We start from the raw sequence: 24979 nt of genomic DNA, 5'->3' as shown, positions 1-24979 counted from the left end.
CAATTCTCTACGTTGTTCAGTGAGAATGTCACACCAGGGTCTCTTCTATACACTCTATTTACGCTCTGTCTGTAGGTGCCAGCTTCTCATCACATAGCTCTAAATTACAGGTCTCTTTTGATGTTGCCCAGATCTGTATCTCTGGTGCTGGCCTCTCCTGTGATGTTGAGACCTCACTATCTCACTGCCTACTTGGCATCTGTTTGAGGTCCAACAGGCACCTCACACTTAGCATGGGGTATGCTACCTTTGTGTTTTCTTCCCCAAACTTGTTCTTCCCTTTAAGGGTGGAAAAACTTTTCCTTCTTTCCTCCTAGGTTCTGTGGCTGGTCTAATAGTTAAACTGACATAAGATAAATTAATAGGAGAAAAACACATGTAATTTTTGTACATAAAAGAAGAGACTCAAAGAAGCGACCAAAGCAGGCAGTTTTAGACATTTTAGGCAAAGAAACAATGCATTTGTGAAGAATTGATGAGACAAAGGGGTTTGGGCTCAGAGAGTAAACGGTGAAGAAGTAAAAAGGTTTGTGTATATAGCCTTCTCAGTCCTAAAATTCCTTCTTTCTTTCTTTTTTTTTGGCAGCACTGCGCGGCTTGTAGGATCTCAGTTCCCCAACCGTGGATTGAACCCAAGCCATGGCTGTGAAAGCCCGGAATCCTAACCACTAGACCACTAGGGAACTCCCCTAAATTCCCTATTTCTGGTGATAAGTATGCTTTCTACCCTCCTGTTACAGGGAGGGTATCTTCACATGGGATATTTATTTCCTGATTTCAGGGGGACAAAGGAGGGTCAAAGTGTCCTTCTTGCACTGGCTGTTTCTCAAGTAACTTTAATTCAAAATAATCAATGTGCCAAAGTGGCATATTTTAGGGTGGCATACTCTGCTCCCCTTCATCCCCAAGTTATTAACTAAACTCTTAAGTGTTACTGTTGATTCACTTATTTCCTCATTCAAACATCCAACCTGTTGGCCCATCAATTAACTCTACAGCAAGTCCCCTACAAACAAATGTGTTCCACTCCAAGAGCATGTTCATAAGTCCAATTTGTTCGTTAAGTCCAACAAAGTTAGCCTAGGTACCCAGCTAACACAATCGGCTATATAGTACTGTACTGTAATAGGTTTATAATACTTTTCACACAAATAATACATAAAAAACAAACAAACACAAAAATAAAGAAAACATTTTTAATCTCACAGTATAGTACCTTGAAAAGTACAGTAGTGCAGTATAACAGCTGGCATACAGGGGCTGGTATCGAGTGAACAGGCAAGAAGAGTTACTTACTGGAGGAGGGAGAGGAGGTGGGAGATGGTAGAGCTGAAGGATCGTCAGCAACAGGAGACGGAGGGCAAGCTGCAATTTCACTCACACCTGACGCTGATGGCACAGGTTCTGGTTGCTTGCTGTATTCAATTCTATCTACCCTCTTGAAAAAGTGATGTCTGGGTAGTAGCTCTTTTTTTCTCATCATAGATTACATGGTAGCACTGGATGGCATTCTGAACAGCTGCTGCAACCTTCGTGTACTGTTCTACATTCGGGTCCTGTGCCTCAAAAACTAGCAGTGCCTCCTCAAATAAGGAAAATCCCCTTGCCATTTCCTGTGTCATGAATCTCTTTGGTTCTTCAGTTGCTTCTTCTTCCTCTTGTTTCTCTGTGTCCTTTCTCTGGGCCCCCAATTCCATCAGGCCTTCATTAGTAAGCTCCTCATGTTGCACAGCAAGGAGTTCAATGAAGTTGTCCTCTTGCAGACCTAGTTCCAGCTTCTCGCTGAGGGTCACTAAGTTGATGAAAACCTCTTTGGACTCCTCATCCACTTTCCCAAATCCATGAAAATCATGAACAAATTGCAGGCAAAGTTCTTCCAAACCCCATTCATGGTGACGGCCATAACCTCACGCCAAGCAAAGTCAATGTTTTTTATGGCCTTGTAGACAGTATAGTCCTTCCAAAATTGTCACAAGGTTGTTCCTGATTCGTCACTCACCTTTACTGCCTGATGAAAAGTGTGACATAAATAATATTTCTTGACAGTTGCTGTAAGTCCCTGGTGCATAGGTTGGATCAGTGACGCAGTATTTGATGACAGATGCACTACTTTGACATTGGGATGAAAGTCGTCCATGAATGGGGGGTGGCCCAGAGCGTTGTCAAGCAGCAAAAGAATGTTGAATGGGCATCCTTCTCCAAGTAATATTTCTCTACCTCCAGCATAAAGTGGTGGAAAAACCAATGTACGCCAGACACATGAACTAACTTACATGATTGGACCCGTGAACACACGTTCGCACCTTTGAAAGTTTGCAACTGAAGGTCTGTATGTAAGGGACATACTGTACCTGGAAGACATACTTCCAATTTTTCTATGGTCTATCCATTGCCTGGGTCTAAGCCACCTCCTATTTAATCCACTGCCTTGCTTGCTCCCACTGGGCTCCAAGTCCATCTTCCATCTTTTAAAAGGGAAAATCAGATTCTTTCATCTCATGCCTTTGCTTGGGGCAGTCCGTGGCTTCCTGTTGCCCTTGGAACGAATCTAGAGAGGCCTGTCCCTTCCAAAGGCAGGTGAAGCCCTGCACGCTGGCCTCTGTGCCCCAATCCCACTCCCAGCCACACTGTCCTCCACCCACATCCTGCTCTTTGACCCCAGACTGACATCTCTGGCTGGGCCTCCCTGCTGAGCTGGGATGTGTGCACCCGTGCACCCCTGCCTCCTGCACCTCAGCTCTTGGGCCCAGTGACCACCTGCAGCACCCTTCCCCCCACTCCCCACACTGTCCTCCTGCCTCAGCAACTCAAGTTTTTAGCTAGACATCCTCAACTCCCTTCTTTCTTTCAGACACCACGCCCAGGCCACCAGCAGATTCCGCTTGCTTGAGTAGCCGCTTTCCAGCCTCCACCATGGCCACCCCCGCCTGAGCCACCGTCCCCTGTCCAGGGTCACTGCAATGGCTTCTGACGGCCTCTCTCTACTGCTCTCACTCCTCTGCATTCTATTCACACAACAGCTGATGATCTGTTTCTTTTTATATAAATTTATTTTATTTTTATTTATTTATTATTTTTGGCTGTGTTGGATCTTTGTTGCTGCGCGTGGGCTTTCTCCATCCACTTGTGGTGAGCAGGGGCCACTCTTCGTTGCGGTGTGTGGGCTTCTTATTGCGGTGGCTTCTCTTGTTGCGGAGCAGGGGCTCTAGAGAGTATGGGCTTCAGTAGTCGTGGCGCGTGGGCTCAGTAGTTGTGGCTCACAGGCTCTAGAGCACAGGCTCAGTAGTTGTGGCGCACGGGCTTAGTTGCTCTGTGGCATGTGGGATATTCCCAGACCGGGGATGGAACCCCTGTCCCCTGCATTGGCAGATGGATTTTTTTTTTTTTTTTGCAGTACGCGGGCCTCTCACTGCTGTGGCCTCTCCCGTTGCGGACGCGCAGGCTCAGCAGCCATGGCTTACGGGCCCAGCTGCTCTGCGGCATGTGGGATTCTCCCGGACCGGGGCACGAACCCGTGTCCCCTGCATCGGCAGGCAGATTCTCAACCACTGCGCCACCAGGGAAGACCAGGCAGATGGATTCTTAACCACTGCACCACCAGGGAAGCCCCAGCCGATGATCTTTGAAAACCTGAGTCCAGTCACATGAGTCCTCCACCCAAACCCTTCCTAGCCTCCCTTCTCACTCAGCTAAAAGCCAAAATGATCACCGTGATCCTCCAGGCCCTCCAAGAGCCCACCCTGGGGCCCTAGTCACCTAGCCCATCTTCTGGGCCCGGAACCCCACACTCTCCTGCACTTGGCGTTTCTTCTCCCAGACATCTGTGTAGCTTGTTTCCTTAGCCTCTGCTCAGGGCTGCCTAGGAGAGGCCCACTCCAACAGCCCTAGCTACAGTAAGCCAAGCACACCCCTCCCCGCCGGGTTGCCCGTGCCCCTCCATTTCCTGTGCCCGCCTTGTTGGTATTCCCACAGGAGAACACAGTGTTCCAGAGAGCAGGGACTTAGTGGTGTTCCCAGAGTGTCCTGTTTAGTGGCTGCCTTTGTTATGGGACACTGATTCCAATATGTATGTGTGTGTGAATTCACCAGCTAGTGTCCTACAGTTCATCTCAATTATGACACCATCTACCTGACGAGAGCGTCTGATCCCACAGGGTAACGGCTCAGTCACACAAGACTGCTCCCACTTCAGGAGACAATCACAAGTTCAGGTTTGTCAGCTGTGCTTCTGGCAATAGATCAACTATAGATTCTGGCTATAGATTGGAGGTTCCCAGAGACCCCCCTTCCTTGAGTTTGACTGATTTGCTAGAGTGGTTCACAGAACTCAGGAAAACATTTTACTTACTAGATTACCAGTTTATCATAATAGGATATAACTCAGGAACACGCAGATGGAAGAGGTGCACAGGGCAAGGTGCGGGGAAAGCACAGAGTATCCATGCCCTTTGTGAGCCCTCAACACTCCCAGAATCTCCACATGATCACCACCCTAGAAGTTCTCCAAACACAGTCCTTTGGGTTTTTATGGAGGCTTCATTACATAAAAGTGATTAAAACCTTTGATTAATGGTAATTGATTCAACCCCCATGATCCCTCCCCTCCCCAGAGGTCAGAGGGTGGAAAATTCCAAACTTCTAATCACTTAGATGGTTCCCTGGCAATCTGCCTCTATCCTTAGGGGCTTTCTAAAAGTCACTTCATTAACATAAACCCAGGTGTGGTTGAAAGGGGTTTGTTATGAATATCAAGGCACCTTTATAGCTCTTATCACTTAGGAAATTCCAGGCACATGCAGGTGATGAATAAGTATTTGCTGAGTGAGGACAATGAAAGATATTTGCCTGGGGGTCAGCAGCAGGGCCTCCTTAGAACTCAGGGGTCCAGAGGGCCAGCCTGGGAGTCCATCCAAGCCTGGTCCTGGCCCAGGAAGCTAAGAGTCTGAGAGTTTGGCTGACAGAAGACATCCAAACCCAAAACCCGTGCAGAACAGTCTAAGAGAGGCTTACATACCACTACACATATGTCAGAATACAAGTAATTCCATGAGGTTCATGGAGCATGCAGTGTGGAAACCTTCAAGGGCAGATGAACTAGGCCTTAGTGGAAATACTTAATTTGGATTGGTGAAGAGCAGGTGGGGAGAGAGTCCAGTCTTAGGGAGCAGTGTGACTCACAGAACCTTGGAACCTTAGAGCAGAACACAGATGGGAAAGAACAAGGCCTGTTCTGAGAAGGGTAAGGAGACCTCTCCCTTGGGGCTGGTGGGGAGGAGGGCAGGGCAGAGTTAAATTAGCAAGTTGGTGCCTGTTCCCTGAGGGTCTCAAGGGACCTCTGCCTGAGGAGCCAGCCTTTGACTTTGTAAGCAGCAGGGGACTCCTGTAAGCTCCCGGGTAAGAAAATGAATTGAAGTAGTCAAGGAAGTCAAGTAACCGCTTTGGCCACCTGGGGACTGGCTGTAGCTGGGAGACTGGAAGGCAGGGAGACCCACCCAGAGGCCCTGGGGGCAACCCTGGGGATACTGTAGGGATGGGAAATGGAGGGAACCAGCAGGCCCTGGGACCTCCCTGGGTTGGGGGATGGAGGAAAATGTGGATCCATGAGTTAGTCCTTGGACACCAGGGAAATTGTGGTCCTTCATGGGCTGTTAACACTCAATTTGGGATGCCACTGGTCCACTGTGAGATCTGATTTCTTTCCCTGAAAATGCAGGCACCTCAGTCAAAATTTTCTCTGATTTGGGCCTTTGATGTATGATGATGTACCATACATCAATATGGTACCCCCAGGAATGGTGGAAGGAAAGAGGCTTGATCAATGACATGGATCATTTTCTTAGTACCTGTCACTCTACCCTCCTCAAGCTGGATTCTAGTAAATATTGTGGTCCATGGCAAGGTTCCCTGTAGAGATGGAGCCCCTGTCCTGGCTGGATGGGGTGTAAGCCAGGGTACGGGAGGTGAGGACCATCCTGATAGAGCGTCATGGGGAAGAGGTAAGTGATTTGAGCAAAGCCAGGGAAGTGACTTGTCAGCGGGCACACGAGGGAGGAACTCAGGCCAGCAGAGGCTGCTGAGGTGGTCCCTTGGGAGATGATAGTGTCCCAATGCAGTAAGAGAAATGAGGGGCTGGCCTGAAGGAGGAGGAGGAGGCCAACAGCTCCCCAAATCCAGATAGGCAGCACCCAAAAGTCCTCCTCTCACCCAAATTCCCAGCCATGGTCTCCTGGGCAAGAAATCCCTGCTTCTCGCATCTGTACTTCTAAAGTGGCCAAACTGTCACCGCTGGCTGTAGTACATCTGGGGGCGAGTCTTACTGTCCCCACTTGGGACTCCCCATACCTTCTGCCATGCCCAGCCTCTGCCCACCCTTCACACACTGCTCTGATTCCCTATGAATACTGAGGGGAGCCCTTTGCACCAACAGACACGTCTGCCACACCCTTCTGGGCCCCCCCTTCCCCTTCCAACAACCATCTTCAATGCCCCGTCACCGTCTGGGTCATAGAGGCCACTTCAGAACCAGAGCATACAAGGTATATTTTGGCCCTCAGGGTTTACCAGAGAGGAAAAGAGATAAAAATAAAGCAAACCAAAGCCTGCCTTTGCTTAGCGAAATATTCCTCCCTTCAATTAAGGGGAAAAAAAGAAAAAAGAATCCTATTTAGGGAAGTAAGGAAAGGCAGTGATGATCATAAAAGTTCAAAGTCTAGTTCACCCAAGAAGTGAATCTGAAAGGGCAGGGTAAGGAAGAGTGTAGAGACAATGAAGAATCCTCTTGGGGTCCCAGGAGCAGATGTCCTTGGTAAATAAGACATAAAAATCGTAGCATTGGTTTGGTATGCCCTGATTCATTTGAACTTTGATTCTAGTTTACTCCAGGAGGCTCCCAGCCTCCTGCACGGACTCGGGAAGAGCCCGCCAGCCTAGGGGGGCTGCGGTCCTTTTCTCCCACACTCTGCCGCCTCCTCTCTCCTCCGGTGGTGGACCGAACTGATGCTTCTGGGAAACGAAACTAAGCTGCTCTAAAGTTTCCAGCTCGGCTTTTTGTTTCCCGCTCTCCGCGGTGTCCCACTCTGGGCGCGGCGCGGGGCGGGGCCGGGAGCCGCCAGGGCGGAAAGGGCCGGGAGGGTGCGAGGACAAGGGGTCTCTGTGCGGCGCCCGGCCCCGACGGCGGGCGGGCTGGCTGGCTGGCTGGGCTGGGCTGGGCTGGGCTGGGCGGGGCGGCAGCTAACCGCGTCTCTGTGCGTCCCGCAGGCGGGGAACCCGCGCCGCCGCGCCGGGCCGCCGGCGATGATCACCTAGGAGGCTGGCGCGGGCGGGCGCGAGCGGCGGAGGAGCCGGGCGCGGCGATACGCGGCCATGGAGTGGGAGCTGGCGGCGGCTGAGGAGCCCGGGACCCCGGGACGGCGGCGGCGGCGGCGGCGGCGACGGCGGCGGCGCCGGGAGGTCAGGACGCGCACGGTGCGCTCCAATCTGCTGCCGCCCCCGGGCGCCGAAGACCCTTTGGCGAGCGCGGCCAAGGGCGCGCGGCGGCGGCGGCGGTGCGGGGGCGCCCAGCACCTGGCCGACAACCGGCTCAAGACCACCAAGTACACTCTGCTGTCCTTCCTGCCCAAGAACCTGTTCGAGCAGTTCCATCGCCTGGCCAACGTGTACTTCGTCTTCATCGCGCTGCTCAACTTCGTGCCGGCGGTGAACGCCTTTCAGCCCGGCCTGGCACTAGCGCCCGTGCTCTTCATCCTGGCGGTCACGGCCTTCAAGGACCTGTGGGAGGACTACGGCCGTCACCGCTCCGACCAAGAGATCAACCACCTGGGCTGCCTCGTCTTCAGCAGGTGAGCGGAGTGGGCGGGGCGGCGCTGGGTCCGCGCAGGGCCAGGGCGCTCCCGGAAACTTGGCGTTGGGCGCGGCGTGAGTGGCACGGGGTGGGGAGCCCCGGAGAGAGCGACTCAACTCTGGGCGGAGGGCCGGGCCTCGAGGGGCCGGGGGCCGAGCCGGGACTCTGCGACTCTGGTCGCGGAGAGCAAGAAACCATAGATGTCGGGGCGCGGGGGTACCCTATCCTTGATTGTCACTCGGACGCCGCTTCTGAGCCTAGGGATCCCAGAGCTGGAATCCAGAGGCAGCTGGGCGTCCTCATTCCCAGCCGCTCCTGCCTTATAAGTAAAAAGGAGGGAAACCTATTCCCGGGCGCCCCAGCCTGAAGTCCCAGCCTCTATCTTCAGCCAGGCTCCAAGCGCCAGGATGTTGAACGACTTTAACAACCTACACAGGAATGAATGTAAAGCTCGGTCTTAGATAACATTTCGTCTTGGGGCAACAGAGTGAAACTGCCGCCAAGTGCCGACACGCCAGTTAAAAGGGCAGGGGTAGTAACAGCGGCGTCCATCCATTGACGTGAGCTGTGAGCAGGCCACCCAGCTGGGTGCCATCCCATAGTTGACTGTTTAGTTTTTAAAAAATTAACCCCAGTTTCCAGATGGAAAGACTGAGGCTTTGAGGGGTTTTTCAAGCCCTGTCCACAGTTAGTACCAAGGAATGTACTTCTTCTGGGCTCCTCCTGTACCTCCCTAAAGTTTTGGATCCTCAGGCGGGACCTGTCTGGGATGCTTCTGTCTCTTCTCTCTTTACACTCCCCACCCCAAGAGAGGCACTTGGCTGCATACCCATCTTGGAGCTGTGTCTAGTAGTGGAGTCCACCTTAAGGCCGCATAGCTCAGGAAGGCAGATGGTCTTGGCCTCCATCCAGAGCTCAGCCCATCTTTCCCTCCTGTTGTCTTTGCTTGCGTCTCGGTGTAGGGGCTGATATGGGCCTCTGAGGTGAAGGACATTAGCCTTGTTCAGCCACCATTACATGTGAGCGGACTCCAGGAAGCCCCTTGTACTCTCAGTGGGCCATGGTTATTCCTGCCTCTTAGGATAGTTTAGACGAAGACCATGAATGCGTTTGAGTATCTCTAACCCTCCCAGCAGCACTGATTGTGCCTTATACTTATTTTACAAATGAATAAACAGAAGTTCAGAGAGGTTAAGTAACTTGGCCAAAGCCACACAGCTGCTATGTAGTAGTATTAGAATTTGACCTAGGTCTTCCCGACTTCACAGCTTTTACGATATTCTGGTGCTTGTGCTTCTTAAATTTATGTAAGAATCAGCCTGAGGAGCTTATTAAAAATAACAGTTTAACAACTTGAATCCCAGGCTCATCTGGGATTGGGCCCAGGAATCTGTGTATTTAATTAGCACAGAGGTGATGCTTATATCATGACCCACTTTTGAGTAATGCTGCCTGCTTGCTGTCAAGGGGTACCCATTGTCCAGTCAGCAAGCATGACATCGATAGAAAGGGCTGTGGGGTTTCCTGGCTTCTGTTCCCCAGGCTCCTGAAGCCAAGAAGGGAGGGGGCACCCTTACGCAGATGTCCTCAGGGTCCCCCGTTTCAGCACTCCAATCTGTTCTGCTCACCATGACCCCAGTGGGGCTCCAGGTTTTAGTCTTTACACATGTATCACTTCCTGTTATTACTCAGCTGGTAGCTCCTGTGGCCTCCTTTTTAGGAATACTTAGGCCTCAAGAAACAGTTTATTTTCAGCTGACAAAGTGCTTTCCACCCGTGAAGGCAATTAACCCTTAAAACAACCGTCACCCACAACATGCTCATGAGAAAACTCAGACTGGAACCCCAAAGCAATCTCTGGACTCCATGACCTCGGAATGCTTCATGGGATTCTGAAACCTTCATCTTCCTCGTGGACCCACCCATCTCCGTTCGCTTCCCCTTCTACCCTGACCTGACCTGGGTTCTCAAAAGCTGGGTACAGTCCTCGGGGGCGAGGCCTCAGGGATAATGGTGCTTTCAGGAGGAGTTCCCCAGAACCTCCCAGTTCCCAAGTCAAATTCCTTGAATGCTTTCCTGGGGAGAGAATTGGCCTTCTTCCTAAGGAGGCTCCGTGGGTGTGAGATGGTGGCAGCTGTGTGTGGAGAGGAGGCCTGTCTGGAGGAGAGCCATCCCTTTTCAGAAGCCAGGTCAAACTTCTCTGGGCCCAGAAAGTCTGGGATGGGTGTTTTCCGGCCTAGGTTTTGAGTCCTGTGGATGTCCGAGCCCTCCCCGTCCTCCGATTGCATTCCACGCTGCATGTGGCTGCCTTGCTGCTGTTGCCCATCGGCTCAAACCAATACCCTGAGCTCTTCCTCACTGAGCCAGACCCAGGCCAGGCTCTGGAGAAGGGAGAGTCTGGGTCTCACCTGGAGCTTACCGTGGGGACCGATTGCACCGTGGGGCCCGATTGCACCGTGGGGCATGTCTGTGGGGGTCCTTGGGTGGGGCTGCTAGGCCAGAGAGGCAGCTCAGGAGACTCCCTGCAGAGGGCACGAGTCCGAGGACCAGGGAGCGTGGTGCACGTGACAGAGTCAGGGCCCCCTGAGACTGCAACCAAGTCTTAACCTGTGCGCAGGGACGTGTACGGCCTTGAAGTCAGGATCTCAGAGAGCTGGCACTGAGGCTGGCCAGAGAAGCCTGGGAAATGACATTTTATGTCAGGCCAGAGTTCGTTCAAGGCCTTTGGTGACTACAGAGGAAGTGGCCCACAGTGGTGCACAGTCAGGGTCTGTCCTGTGTCATGTCATTGCTCTGGTGGCTGTGAAATGGGGCTTCAGTCAAGTGAATGTAAATGCAGAGTGAGAGCAGACTTTAGTTGTGGAAGCCTGACCTGTTGACAGTGTCTCTGGAGGGTTGCTTCTCTGTGTTCTGACTGGAGCGTGCAGTGCATCAATGATTTGTACCGTTATTTATGTGGTGTGTCCCCATAACGGAGTCCTTGGGTCCCCTCTCTGTGAGAATCCCCCATCAGGCTTGCTGGAAGTGCAGGTTCCCAGGTTCCCCTCCCCCCACCCCTGGGCTGCTGAGCCTCTGGAGGTGGGAGGCTGGTGTCCGCATCATGGCTTGGTTTGCACGAACAAACCTGAGCGGAGGTCCTATTTCCACGGCCTGAGCCCACGGTATCATCTCCTGGATTTCAGGCTGTGTTTAGGAAAACCCTCCTGAGCCAGCAGGATAGGAGCGCAGTGGGTGATCCTGGGGGTTCAGGTCCTGCCTGTGGCCCCCATCCTGGGGGAAGGTCAGTCTGAGCATCACTCGGCTGTGTGCTAGTGCGATGGGGGAGGCATGGAAGCCTTTTCTGGTCACGTAGACCTCCCTGGTGTTGGTGACAGTTGGCTGGAGAAGCCACCTCCTTCTGGGCACAGGTGGAAAGAAAGGGGGTGACTGAGTTCTGTCCCCCTTCCCTCCCAATGTGACCTCAGGTTCCTGTTGCTGGGGGGCTTGGAGTTCACTTTAGCTGGCAGGCACCACCTCCAGTACCAAGCGAGCGTCCAGCTGGGACAGGACCGGTGCCACCAGAGGTTGGGATGAAGGGGGCAGCGAATGACCACAGGTCCCAAGGCAGGTGGGACTGACAGAGGAGAGGGGACAGGAGTGCAGAGCCAGCCCAGAGAGTGGCGGTTCTGGTGGTGGGAAAGCAGAGCATGGTTATCAGAGGAGGAGCTGGGGGGAAATTTAAGAAGAAACATTCCTGGAAGGGGTTTGCCCAAGAGAAGTGAAGGGCGGAAGCAGGGGTCCAAGCACTCGTCCACCTCTTCAACCACAGGGCGGGGGGGTAACACGTTAAAACCAGAAACCTCGCCCCTGCTGCCAGAAATGGAATGAGCCTCAGAGTGGCTCAGCCTGAGGTGGGGGTCCTGCCTGGCCGAGACTCTGCACAAGCCCCCCTGCCTCACTTGCACTCCATTTCCTAACTAGTCAAGTGGGGTACTGGCCCCAGGTCCACGTGCCCCTCCTGGCCCTGATCCTGTGGCCCTGGGAGAGTTTGGCACCCTTGTGCTATGGGCTGCCCGCCCTCTGCCCAAACCCTGCCTGGGTTCTTGTGTAATGTTTTCCCTTTAGCTTCCATACGCTTTGAGATAACTCAAACACAGGCACCTTTCAGTGTCTGACTCTAGGATGATGGAAACAGCAGCGTTTCTGCATGAATTAACCCAAGGTGACTTTTCCCTGAATCTTTTGGGCTTTGGGGGCTCTGTTCTTGGATATGAGTATGGCTTCTTGGTGTCTTTCCATCATCTTTTGGGAAAACAGGTAGTCAGGGCGTGCTCTAATGCTTATCTTGGAATTATTCTGATTTTTGTCTCTTCCCTTTCCTTTGATTCTTGCTTTATTCCCCCAGCTCATCAGGATTATCTGTCCAATTTGCTTACCCGTGCTTCATGATTTGTTTTTTCAGAAAAGCCTGAAATGGGACCTGACAAAGTTCTCCTTTTGTTTCTGTCCATTTATCTTGTCTTGGTCCTCCTTTCCTCCCTTTCCTGGAGAGCCCAGTCTCTTCCTCACCACCAGCAGAAATATTTTGCCCCTGGGAAGCACAGCATCTTTGTCTTATTTGGAGTAATAAAAGATTTGAAGAAGCAGAGGTACCAGCGCAAGACCCAGGGGACAGGGACATATCAGGACAATGCAAGTGTTCTTTAAGCAGGGACATCCCTCTGGTGTGCTAGGTTAATATTGAGGAATAATATTTGGACATTGCCATTCACATGGTTTTTGGAAATAATTTTTCTTTTGATACCTTTCATGAGTCATAAATAGGGTCCAGTTATAGAAAAAGAACCTATCTTTCCCTAAAAACTTGCTTGCCTTCAGGAGATAGTCTTGTTCATGGGAAGGTTCTTCTTATACTTTTTAATATGAGCCAAGTGTTTTGGTGCACAGTTCCATCTTAACATCCTGATGGTCCTATTTTCATATCCCCATTTCACAGATGAGGAAACTGAGCTTCAGGGCTTGATAGCTGCCTTAGGGTTCCCTATTAGGAGATGACAGTGCCATGGCTTGAATCCAGAGTCATCCTGCTCCGACTCTATGTTTGTAGTTTGCTTGTACTTGTCGTCTCCACCTCCTAGAGCAGTATGCTTCATTTAAAAAAAACCCAAAAAACAAAACCTTCAAAATTTTATTTATCTCAGAGTATTTTCTAATTTCCCTGGTGATTTCTTCTTTGACCCATTTTATTTAGGAATGTTTTAATTTCCATATATTGCTGACTTCCCCAAATCTCGTTATTGATTTCCAGTTGCATTCTATTTACACAGATAAAGAGCAGTGCACAGATAGGGAACCTCTGTGTCTCCATCACCTAGTTTAACAGTTAGCACCTCATGGCAACATTGTTTATCCATATTGCCCTCACTCCCTCCCCCACTTTTTATTTGGAAGCACATCCCAGACATCAGGACATTTCTTCTGTAATGTTTCAGCATTTATCTTTAGAAAATCAACAACTTTTTAAAAACCTAAACTACAATACCATTATTATAAAGAATTAATATTAATTCCTTAATATTATTAAATACCCAATCAATGTTCAAATTTCCACTTGTCTCATACATGCCATATTTTTTTTTTCAATTTGTGTGTTTGAATCAGATCCAGATAAGGTTGCCTCATTGCAGTTGGCTGATCTGTCTTTTAGAGCTCCCATACTCTTGATTTCCTCCTCTAAAATTCCCTTTCTCCCTCTCTCTCTCTCTTTCTTTTTACCCCTTGCAATTTGTTTTATTTATTTTTCCCCTTGCAAAATATATTTGAAGAAACTGAGTTATTTGTCCTGGAGGGTTTTGCATAGCTTGAATATTGCTGATTCCTTTCCTGTGGATCATGTAACATATTTCTTTCTACTGTAATTCCTGTGAAGTGGTAGGTGAGTCTCGATGCTTTATCAGAGTTTCATCAGGTTCAGGTTTGATTTTTTTTTTTTTTGATCAAAACCACAAGCGTAGGTGGTGCACTTCCATCGTGAGGAACATAAGCTCCTTGGTCCATCTTTTTATGATGTTAGCAGCCATGATGATCATTGCCTGCATCCATTTATTTGTTAGTGGTTGTGAAATGATGGTGGTCTAATTCTTTCATTTATTATTGGGAATACTTTCATAAAAAAATTCTTCCCCTCATCTACTGCTTGGTTTCCCAGTGGTACAACTCATATAGGAAAGAGAGAAACGCTTGATTTGGATCACAAGCATCTTCCAATTGGAACTAATTGGTTTTCTAAAATGTTTAAACTTTTTATTTTGAAATAATTTTAGACTTTATAGAAAAGTTGCAAAAATAGTATACCCCTAACCAACCTTCCTCTAATTTTAACATTTTACTTAGCTGTACTACAGTTGTCAAAACTAAGAAATTAACATTAGCACAGCACAAACCTATTAAATTAAACTACAATTTTATTCAGATTGAAATGGTTTTTCCATTAATGCAGTAACAAGTATTGGTCAGTCCTTCGGGTATTGATCCTGTATCCTGCCCCCTTGCTAACTCATTTATTAGACCTAATACTTGTTTTGTGGATTCCTTAGGATTTTCTATATATGATCATGTCTTGCTCCTGATCTAAGGGTGAAAACATTCAGTCTTTGACCATTAAGTGTGATGCTAGCTGTGGCTCTCTTATGGATGCCATTATCAGAGAAAGTTCCTTTCTATTCTTTGTTGATTTTGTTGAGGTTTTTTTTAAATAAATTTATTTATATGTTTATTTACTTATTTTTGGCTGTGTTGGGTCTTCGCTGCTGTGCGCAGGCTTTCTCTAGTTGTGGCGAGCAGGGGCTATGCTTTATTGCAGTGCACGGGCTTCTCATTGCAGTGGTTTCTCTTTGTTGCGGAGCACGGGCCCTAGAGTGCGCGGGCTTCAGTAGTTGTGGCACATGGACTCAGTAGTTGTGGCTTGCGGGCTCTAGAGCGCAGGCTCAGTAGTTGTGGCGCACGAGCTTAGCTGTTCCGCAGCATGTGGGATCTTCCTGGACCAGGGCTTGAACCTGTGTCCCCTGCATTGGCAGGCAGATTTTTAACCACTGCACCACCATGGAAGTCCGAGTTTTTTTTATTTTATTTTATTTTTTAAAATCCAGAAAGAGTATTGGATTTTGTTAAATGCTTTTTCTTCATCTATTGACATGATCATGTGGCTTTTGTCCTTTATTAAATTAATATAATGTGTTACATTGATTTTTCTTTTTTTAAAAAATAAATTTATTTATTTATTTTTTATTTTGGGTTGTGTTGGGTCTTCGTTGATGCATGCGGGCTTTCTCTAGTTGTGGTGAGCAGGGGCTACTCTTCATGGCGGTGCATGGGCTTCTCATTGCAGAGGCTTCTCTTGTTGTGGAGCATGGGCTTTAGGTGCACGGACTTCAGTAGTTGTGGCGTGTGGGCTCAGTAGTTGTGGCTTGCAGGCTCCAGAGCACAGGCTCAGTAGTTGTGGCACACAGGCTTAGTTGCTCCGTGGCATGTGGGATCTTCCCGGACCAGGGCTCGAACCCGTGTCCCCTGCATTGGCAGGCGGATTCTTAACCACTGTGCCACCAAGGAAGTTCTGATTTTTCATGTTAAACCAATCTTGCCTTCTTGAGATAAATCCCAAGATTTGTCATGGTATATAATCCTTTTTATAATTTGCTGGATTCAATTTACTAGAATTTGTTGAAGATTTTTGTATCTGTATTCGTATGGGATATTGGTGTGTGTGTGTGTGTGTGTGTGTGTGTGTGTGTGTGTGTTTGGTTTTGCTGTAAGGAAAATACTATACTGGCCTCGTAGAATGAGATGGGGAGTATTCCTACTATTTTTCTTGGAAGAGTTTGTGAAGAATTGGTATGTATTCTAAACTAGATGTTTGAAAGAATTCACAATTGAAGATATCTTCAGTGTGGGGTTGGGCTTTTCTTTGTGGGGAGTTTAAAAATTACTAGTTCAATCTCTTTACTTGTAGGTTTCCATTAAGATTTTCTATTTCTTTTTGAGTCAGCTGTGGTAGATTTGTATCTTTCTAGGAAATTGTCCATTTCATCTAAGTTATCTTGTTTGTTGGCGTAGAGTTGTTCATAATATTCCCTTATAATCCTTTACATTTCTGTAAGGTTGGTGGTGATGTATCCTCTTTTATTACTAATTTTAATGATATACGCTTTCTCTCTTTTTTACTTGGTCATTCTAGCTAAAAGTTTTCCAATTTTGTTGATCTTTTCAAAGAACCAACTTTTTTTGTATTGTTTTTTCTCTATTGTTTTTCTATTTTCTACTTCATTAATTTTGCTCTAATCTTTATTATTTCCTTCCTTCTGTTTGAGTTGGGTTAGTTTGCTCTTCTTTTTATAGTTACAGAATTGTCTTTTTTTTTAATATTTATTTATTTGGTTGCACCAGATCTTAGTTGCGGCAGGTGGGCTCCTTAGTTGTGGCACACAGGCTCCTTAGTTGTGGCAGGCATGTGGGATCTAGTTCCCTGACCAGGGATCCAACCCGGGCCCCCTGCATTGGGAGCATGGAGTCTTAACCACTGCTCCGTGGGGAAGTCCCCAGAATTGTCTTTTAAATATGGATAGGAGAAGAAAACAGTTACCCAAAAATACACTTGTCTTGTTTTCCCCAACTGGTATAGCAGCCCCAGGCAGCTGTGATGTTGAACAATTGCTGCTGATTGTTTTCAATGCCTGTTCTATTTTATAGGGCTTTTCCCACAGAGCGAGGTCCAGATCAGCTCCCATAACGACACTGTTCTGGGGTTGGGACTTTTTGAGGAACTCCAAACTCAGTCTACCTCTTCTGGTGGCATCTAGTCAGCTGGTTTTCACAGGTACTGTGGAGCTAGGGAGAGGGGAATGGGAGTAAGTCAAGTTAAAACACCACCAATCCTACTGTTCTTACTGAGGTTTATCAGGTTTTTTTGTTTTTGTTTTTTTAAATAGACTCTCCTCAGACTATGGCAAGCCTTTGTTAATATACAGTACTCTGAAAAAGTTGACTTGGAAATTTTTGCCAGTGTAGAGTTTTTATGCAGGATCAAATTTACAGAGTTCCTCGCTTCACCATTCTGGCAGTCCCACCTCCTGATCAGTTACTTTGTGAAATTTTTCCCTCAGTCAGTGTTGGTCTGTTGTTCCTCATTAAATTGAGATTTTTGGTTTTTGGTGGGAATCCTACTGAAGTGATGCCTTTCTCTGCATGATATCAGGGGGTATACAATGCCAATATATATTACTACTGATGAGGCTATCTTTGATCATGTGGTTAGGATGGTGTCTGCTAGGTTTCTGCACTATAAACTTATGATTTTTCCTTTGGTAAAAAGCATCTTGGAGTCGATACTTTGAGACTGTAGGTATCTTATTTCTCCTTAAATTTCGCCCTCCAACATTAGCATCCATTGACAGGTCTTGTCTGCAGTAATTATTGCAGGAGTGTTCTAATGGTGATCTTCTTTATCCCTCACTTCTGCGTTTATGAGCTAGAATTCTTGGAAGAGCCAGTTTTTCCTTCCTTGTTGATTTATTTACTCAATTATTTATATCAGTGCAGATTATTGCATATTTATTCCAGGGGTTATAGTCAAATACTACTGTAATTTATCTGGTTGCTCACATTGTTCCAGCTTTAGTGATTGGGAGCTCTCTCAGGCTGGATCAGTGTCCCTTTGATGTGCCCCCAGCTTTCCTTTTTTTTAAATTTTTTTAAAAAATTTCATTTTATTGGAGGATAGTTGATTTACATTGTTGTGTTAGTTTCAGGTGTATAGCACCCCCAGCCTTCCTTGAGCTGTGCTTATTTTCTGGCTCTGTAAGGTGCTCCAGGCTTATCTTCTGTTTTCCTTTCCCTGGTTCTGGAATCAACCACTTCTCCTAAGGGTATTTAGCATTTAAAAAATTATTATTATGGCTTTTATAGGTTTATTTACTGTGGAATTCATAGATTTAAATATAATTCATTGGTTTTAGTTAGTTGTAGTTATTATAATTGATGTTCTTTGGTCAGGTTGAGTCCTTTTGACAGAACTGCCCATCATTTCTTTCGGTCCATATCACAAGCTCAGTCTTAGACATTTTCTACTGTACTTCTCCAACCAAAGATGACTTGTTATTTTTTTCATTTTATTGAGATATAATTAAAATACAGCACTGTGGGACTTCCCTGGTGGCGCAGTGGTTAAGAATCTGCCTGCCAGTGCTGGGGACACGGCTTCGATCCTTGGTCCGGGAAGATCCCACATGCCGTGGAGCAACTGAGCCTCTGCGCCACAACTACTGAGCCTGTGCTCTAGAGCCCGTGAGCCATAACTACTGAGCCCACATGCTGCAACTATTGAAGCCCATGCGCCTAGAGCCCACGCTCTACAACAAGAGAAGCCACCGCAATGAGAAACTGCACACTGCAATGAAGAGTAGCCCCCGCTCACCGCAACTAGAGAAACCCATGTGCAGCCCAAATAAATAAATAAATAGCACTGTGTAAGTTTAAGGTGTACAGCGTAATAACTTGATTTACATATACTGTGAAATGATTACCACATTAAGTTTAGTTAGTATCCATCATCTCATATAGATGCAAAAAAAAAGCAAAAGAAAAAAATATTTTTTCCCTGTGTTAAGAACTTTTAGAATTTACTCTCTTAGCAACTTTCAAATATACCTTACAGCAGTGTTAACTATCGTTGTCATGTTAACACTATATCCCCAGTACTTACGTATAACTGGAAGCTTTCACCTTTTGACCACCTTCATCCGTTTCTCCCACCCCCACCTCTGGTAACCACAAACCTGATCTCTTTTACTGTGAGATTTTTTTTTTTCAGATTCCACATGTAAGTGAGATCATATAGTATTTGTTTTTCTCTGACTTCTTTCACTTAGCATAATAACCTCAACGTACATTCATGTTGTTGCAAATGGCAGGATTTCATTTTTTATGGCTGAGTAGTATTCCATTGTGTATATGTACCACTTGTTTAGCCATTCATTGGTCAGTGGACACTTAGGTTGTTTCCATTATCTTGGCTATTGTAAATAATGCTGCTGTGAATATAGGGGTGCAGATGTCTCTTTGATATAGTGTTTTCATTTCCTTTCGAGATATTCCCAAAAGTGGAATTGTTGGATCAAATGGTAGTTCTATTTTTAATTTTTTGAGGAATTAAAAACTTTTAATTTTTTAAATTTTTAATTAAAAAAAAATTTTTTTACATACTGTTTTCCACAGTGGCTGCACCAATTTACATTCCAGCTAACAGTGTATAAAGGTTCCTTTTTCTCCACATCCTCACCAACATTTGTTATCACTCTCTCTCTCTCTTTTTTTGATAGTAGCCATTCTAACAGGTGTGAGGTGATAATCTCATAGTGGTTTTGATTTGTGTCTCCCTGATGGTTAGTGATATTGAGCACCTTTTTGTGTACCTGTTGGCTATTTGTATATCTTCTTTGGGAAAATGTCTATTCAGGTTTTTTGTCCATTTTAGTCGATTAGAGGCCTTATTATTATTATTTTTTGCGGTACACGGGCCTCTCACTGTTGTGGCCTCTCCCGTTGTGGAGCACAGGCTCCGGACGCTCAGGCTCAGCGGCCATGGCTCATGGGCCCAGCGGCTCCACGGCATGTGGGATTCTCCCGGACCGGGGCACGAACCCGTGTCCTCTGCATCGGCAGGCGGACTCTCAACCACTGCGCCACCAGGGAAGCCCTGGCCTTATTATTTTTGACACAATTCTTTGATAGCTTTCAGTGGCCTGAGAAGCCCAATATGTCTGTTCTGTTCTGTTCTGCCATGCTATGGTCTGGCTGGACCTTCATCTGATGGTCATTCATTATGGTGATCAGCTACTCTGTAGGTTTCATCTTTTCTGGAAGGAGTCAGGTGTCTCATCTGTGGGGGCAGTACTGCCTTTAGGTGTGTTTGCAAATATTCAGTTATCACAGTGACTGCCAGCCTTCCTAGGACTTGGTGCTCCTGGACCAGAGTGCTGAATGGTATGTGATGCTCTTGCCTAGTTCTGGTTAGTCCCACCCCATTAAGAACCCCCCTGTCCCCAAGACCAGTCAAGCCCTCATTGAAAAGCACTTTTGGAAGACATTTTAAAGACAAAGCTTATCGACATTTCTGGATTCCTTGACTTGGGAAGATTGAGAGAGGGCTGTGTGTCTGCTAGGGTTCTGCCCTTTACAGTGGGTGGTCCAGCTTCTTGTTGAATTCCCTTAACAAGGCAGCCCATTGTACTCATTTGTACAAGACTTACCTTGCTATATATAATGCACTGAAAGAATTCACAGGAAAAATGGAGAAGCTATTTTGATCTTTGCTTTTTTAGAATACACTTAGCTTGGCTTTCTATGTTTACTTGTTTTGCATTTTCCCAGAGTACAGTTTGTATGCATTGCCTCCGACATACAAGTTGAAGTAGATATACTTTTAGCCAAAACAAAGACCTTTGTCATTAGCCTGTGTAGTTTTATCCTGGGTAAATGGACTGCTTTTGAAAGCATTTTGAAATATTGAAAGTAGCTTGTGGACTCCTGTTGCTAATCTCATGGACCCCTGATAATCTCGGGATGCTCCTGGTGGCTCAGGTATCTTCTTAGAAATGCACTTCACTGGAGAAGCACTACAGGGACATGGTGACATTAAGGCATTATTTGTTTAGATTAATAATTAGAAAGCAGTGTGGTGAGTTTTATAAATCCATTGGATGTGATAAAATCCTTTTTTTTCTTTGGTTTTAAAAATATCAAATGAGTTAAATTCATTGACCTATTTGCAACAACAACCTACAGTAGGTCCTTGGTTTTCAAAAGGAGAACAAGTCTTGAGCAGCCAGGGTGGCTTCCTCCAGTGACCTGCGTGCAGGGCTCCTCAGAAGAGGACTTCATGGCCCTTCTGAGATTCCAGAGCTTAGAAGAGTAGGAACGTCCCGTCAGCTCAAGATCTGCCTTAATTTTTCTTCTTCTTTTCTTTTTTAAAATATTTATTTATTTATTTTGACTGCACTGGAGCTTAGCTGCGGCATGGGGACTCCTTAGTTGCAGCATGTGAACTCTTAGTTGCTGCATGCATGTGAGATCCAGTTCCCCTGACCAGGGATCGAACCCGGGACCCCTGCATTGGGAGCTCAGAGTCTTACCCACTGGACCACCAGGGAAGTCCCATCAGTGCTTTTCTGATGGAAATTTCTGCTCCTAAAGGACTCTAGTATCTGAGGGGTTAACTGAATGGGAGGAAGCCCAAGCTGTCACCAGGCGCTTTTCACTCCTCTTCTGTCCCGCCCTGTGTTTCTGTGTGCTTCCATGACAGCTAAAGATAAGCAAGTTCAGGAGAGTTCAGTTTTGGTTCCAAGTTCTCTCCTTTGTCAGATGTGACCTTGGGGCTCTTGGCGGCATCTGCCTCATGGGTCAGCTGCAGATGGGGACACGGGCGTGGCGCATGCAGGTGGATCCCACCTGAACCGCCCTGGCTTCGTGTCCCACCAGCCTCCTTCGGGTGGTGCCCAGATGCAGGGTCTTCTCCTGATGGTGAGTGGGCGGAGGAGGGTGCCCCGGGATTACTCAGGGTGTGGCCACCTCCCAGTCTAGTGCTGTTCTCTCCAGCACCCGGGTGGACACACAGATGGGGCCTCTCCCCTTGCCCTTGGCCAAGTTGGAAATCATTTTCATTTCAGTTACAAAATCCATCCATTTTCTCTATCCCGGTCATCTTCAGGACCAGTGGCTCAGGAAATCTGTTGACTCGGAAAGCTCAGAGCGATCTGAGGCAAAAAGACACGGCAGGAAGAGAGTGGGTTGTTGGGAGGGAGGCAGCGGTCCTCTTGGGATGCTCTCAGCTTTTGTATCTGAATAAATAAGCCATCTTTAAATGTGTGCAAACGATTTGTTCCCTCTTCATTTAACAGCCTCAGGATACACACAGCATGTATTTATTTTCTAAGAGTACTTGTGTTAAACGGCATGATAGTTTAGTAGATGTGTCTTGTTTCTCATGACTAATTGGTAGCAGCCTAGGCCCTAACATTCCATATTGCAGTTATCATCCTCATTCTTTTATTTTCTTTATTTATTTTGCCGTGACAGACTTTAGTCAAATCAGATGTGTGCAACTGTTCCTGGCATATTGAGACTGGCATTGTAACGTTTTCCACTTACAGTGGTTTTTTGTTTTTTTGTTTTTGGAAAGAAAAAACATTGCTTTTAAGCAGGGTGGAAAGTTTGATTCATTACGTTGAGGTCTGGTTGCTGTGTTGCCTCTTTAACAGGCTTGACGCTAGGCCAGGGCGCCAGGCCCGGGACTCCTTCACATCAGCTGAGCATCAGTGTGGGGCTGAGTCCCAGGACTGTGGCTGCCCTATGGCAGGGGCGTCTTCCTGGTTCTGTGGGTACTCCCCACTGATCGCCGTAACCACCCTGCTTCTGGCCTTACTTTCTTTTCACCCTCTTTTCTGTCTCATTGATCTTCTGTGACTTAATGGGAATTCCTTCACAGTGCTGCGGGGCTGGAGGAGGGGTGGCTGCTGTCTGTTACTCTTGGCTTTGATCCCAATCACTGCATACAGTGACATCTTAAGTCAGTCCCTGCTTCTTCAGGCCCTTGTTTTTTAATTGTCTGTGTTCAGAGGCTTTGACATCAGGGCTTTGCCACCTGTGGATGGATGGCTTCTCCCAGGACCAGCCAATTCCTAGAGGGAGCTGGCCAGTGAGTGTGCCTTTCATATGCAAACCAACCAATCCAGAGCCCACACCCTATACACCCTTTTATCAGGCTGTCACACTCAGGGCCCCCAAACCCTCAGGGCCAGGTAGCAGACAGCTGAGGACAGCCCGTATGTCCCAGAGCCTACTGATACTATTCCAGAGCCTGGTTACCCTGCCTCACCTTGTCCTTCCCACGGAAACCACAGTGAAGTCTCTTGCCCACGTTTTCCCCTCACTCCTCTGCCTCCTGACTGCCGTGGTGCTTCCCACGTGGCCTCTCCTCCTGGGAACTGTGAGAAACAAACTATCTTTTCACTGGCAGTGTCTCCTGATCTGTTGGCTTCCCCACACCTGAGTAACAGTAACCCTACTGTTAGGGTTAAGATGTGTCTCCACACAGCTACTACCCCAGGCCCTCTTTTTTTTTTTTTTATTACATCTTTGTTGGAGTATAATTGCTTTACAATGGTGTGTTAGTTTCTGCTTCATAACAAAGTGAATCAGCTATACATATGCGTATGTTCCCATATCTCTTTCCTCTTGCGTCTCCCTCCCACCCTGCCTATCCCACCCCTCTAGACGGTCACAAAGCACCGAGCTGATCTCCCTGTGCTACGTGGCTGCTTCCCAACTACCTATCCACTTTACGCTTGGTAGTGTATATATGTCCATGCCACTCTCTCACTTTGTCACAGCTTACCCTTCCCCCGCCCCATATCCTCAAGTCCATTCTCTAGTAGGTCTGTGTCTTTATTCCTGTCTTACCCTTAGGTTCTTCATGACATTTTTTTTTCTTAAATTCCATATGTATGTGTTAGCATACGGTATTTGTCTTTCTCTTTCTGACTTACTTAGACAGACTCCAGGCCTTTAGCTTCCTTGTGTGTCTGACTTCACCTCCTAACTTAGCTACTCCTGCTTCTTCTGCACCTCTCCTGTGGTCTCCCCTCCTCATTGCCACCAGAGCTGTCTTTTTCGGATTATAAATGTTACATCTTTTTCTTTGACTCTTGGAACCTCTTGGTTAATTCCGATGTCATCTGCACCCTGCATGCTGAGCTGCAGCCCTGGACCTCTGTGCACAAGGTCCCGGGCCACCTGCTCTCTGCTGTACTGCACACACCTGTAGCCCCTCCGCCCCAGCACCCTCTCCTCATCCCCAGCCCTTTTCTCCAAGGCCTGGTAACTGCTCCCTCCTGCTGCCATTCATACCTGGAGCAGGAGTCCCTCCTCTGTATCCTGGGCATCTGTGCCCTTCCTCTGCTCCATATGCTCTGTCCTGTCCTGCTCTCTGGGACCAGCCAGTCCTCACTGCCCCTGCTGTGATGCTGTGACAGGGCCTCAGCATCTCTGATCTAATGAGTGAACTAATCCTTGTGATACCTGAATCGTGACACAATGAATGCCTGTTGGTAGAATAACAGCCCCCTAGAGATGCCCACATCCTAATCCCCAGAATCTGTGATTCTGTTAGGCTACATGGTACAGGGGAATTAAGGTTGGTTACAGATGTAATTAAGGTTGCTAATCAGCTGGCCTTGAGATGGGGAGATTATTTTGGATTGTTCTGGTGGGCCCTTAGTCTCATCACCAGTCCTTAAAGGTAGAGGAGGAGAGGGTAGGGAGATGCAACGTTTGAAGGACTCAACTGGCTGTTGTTGGCTGTGAAGATGGAGGGAGGGTTCCCAACCTGTGGAGTGTGGGTGGCCTCTGGGAGCTGGAAAAGGCAAAGAAACCCTGTCTCCTACACCCTCCAGAAGGAGCACAGCCCTGCTGAGACTTCGTTTTGTCCCTGCGAGACCCATATCAGACTCCTGACCTCTAGAACTGTAAGATAACACTTCTGTGTTGTTTCAGGCCACTGAGTTGTGATGATTTGTTACAGAAGCCACAGGAAATGAACACATCCCTGTTGATGGGAGGATCTGACAAACAAATACCAAGTTCTTGAACCATAGCCTTTTGTGTGTTCCTATCGATTTATCTAGTTTCAGTTGAAAACATCTGTAGCTGTTTGAAATCAGCTGATGATACCTGAGAATTCCATGTTTGCTGAATGGGGCATGAGGACATGGTAGCGTGGAAAAGAGGCGTTTACTTGTTTTTTTCAGTTGAAATACTTAGTGATAAGACATCATACATGTCTCTAGCACTGTATACTTTTCAGAGTTTTTATGAATTTGTGTTGGAAGTTCACAGCCAGCCCTGGAGGTACTGATAAATTCTTCATTGAGCCTCTCAGGAAATGGTGGCCCAGGGAGGGAGGTCTCGGCTCAGAGTGGGTGCACCTGGGGAGTGGGACAGATGGCTCTGGGCTCTGGGATCCCAGGTGACGCTACCCAGGGCCACCAGCCACATGCTGGCCGTGTGCTACCCTACGTGAGTATCCAGGGCCATTTTCGTCTTGTGTATGGG

General features: G+C 47.5%; 1 protein-coding gene across 1 annotated transcript in view; it reads left to right on the top strand.

Annotated features, from left to right (window-relative positions):
• The first annotated feature begins 7361 nt into the window (after positions 1–7361).
• Positions 7362–24979, top strand: part of ATP10A (ATPase phospholipid transporting 10A (putative)) — a 181279-nt gene continuing 163661 nt past the window's right edge. The window contains 1 exon segment of the mRNA XM_060155373.1: positions 7362–7838. Coding sequence (XP_060011356.1) covers positions 7363–7838 — 476 coding nt within the window. The 5' untranslated portion in view covers position 7362.

Source organism: Lagenorhynchus albirostris, chromosome 1 (genome assembly GCF_949774975.1).
Source record: "Lagenorhynchus albirostris chromosome 1, mLagAlb1.1, whole genome shotgun sequence".
NCBI classification, from domain to species: Eukaryota; Metazoa; Chordata; class Mammalia; order Artiodactyla; family Delphinidae; genus Lagenorhynchus; species Lagenorhynchus albirostris.
This window is presented reverse-complemented; position numbering and strand designations above follow the sequence as displayed.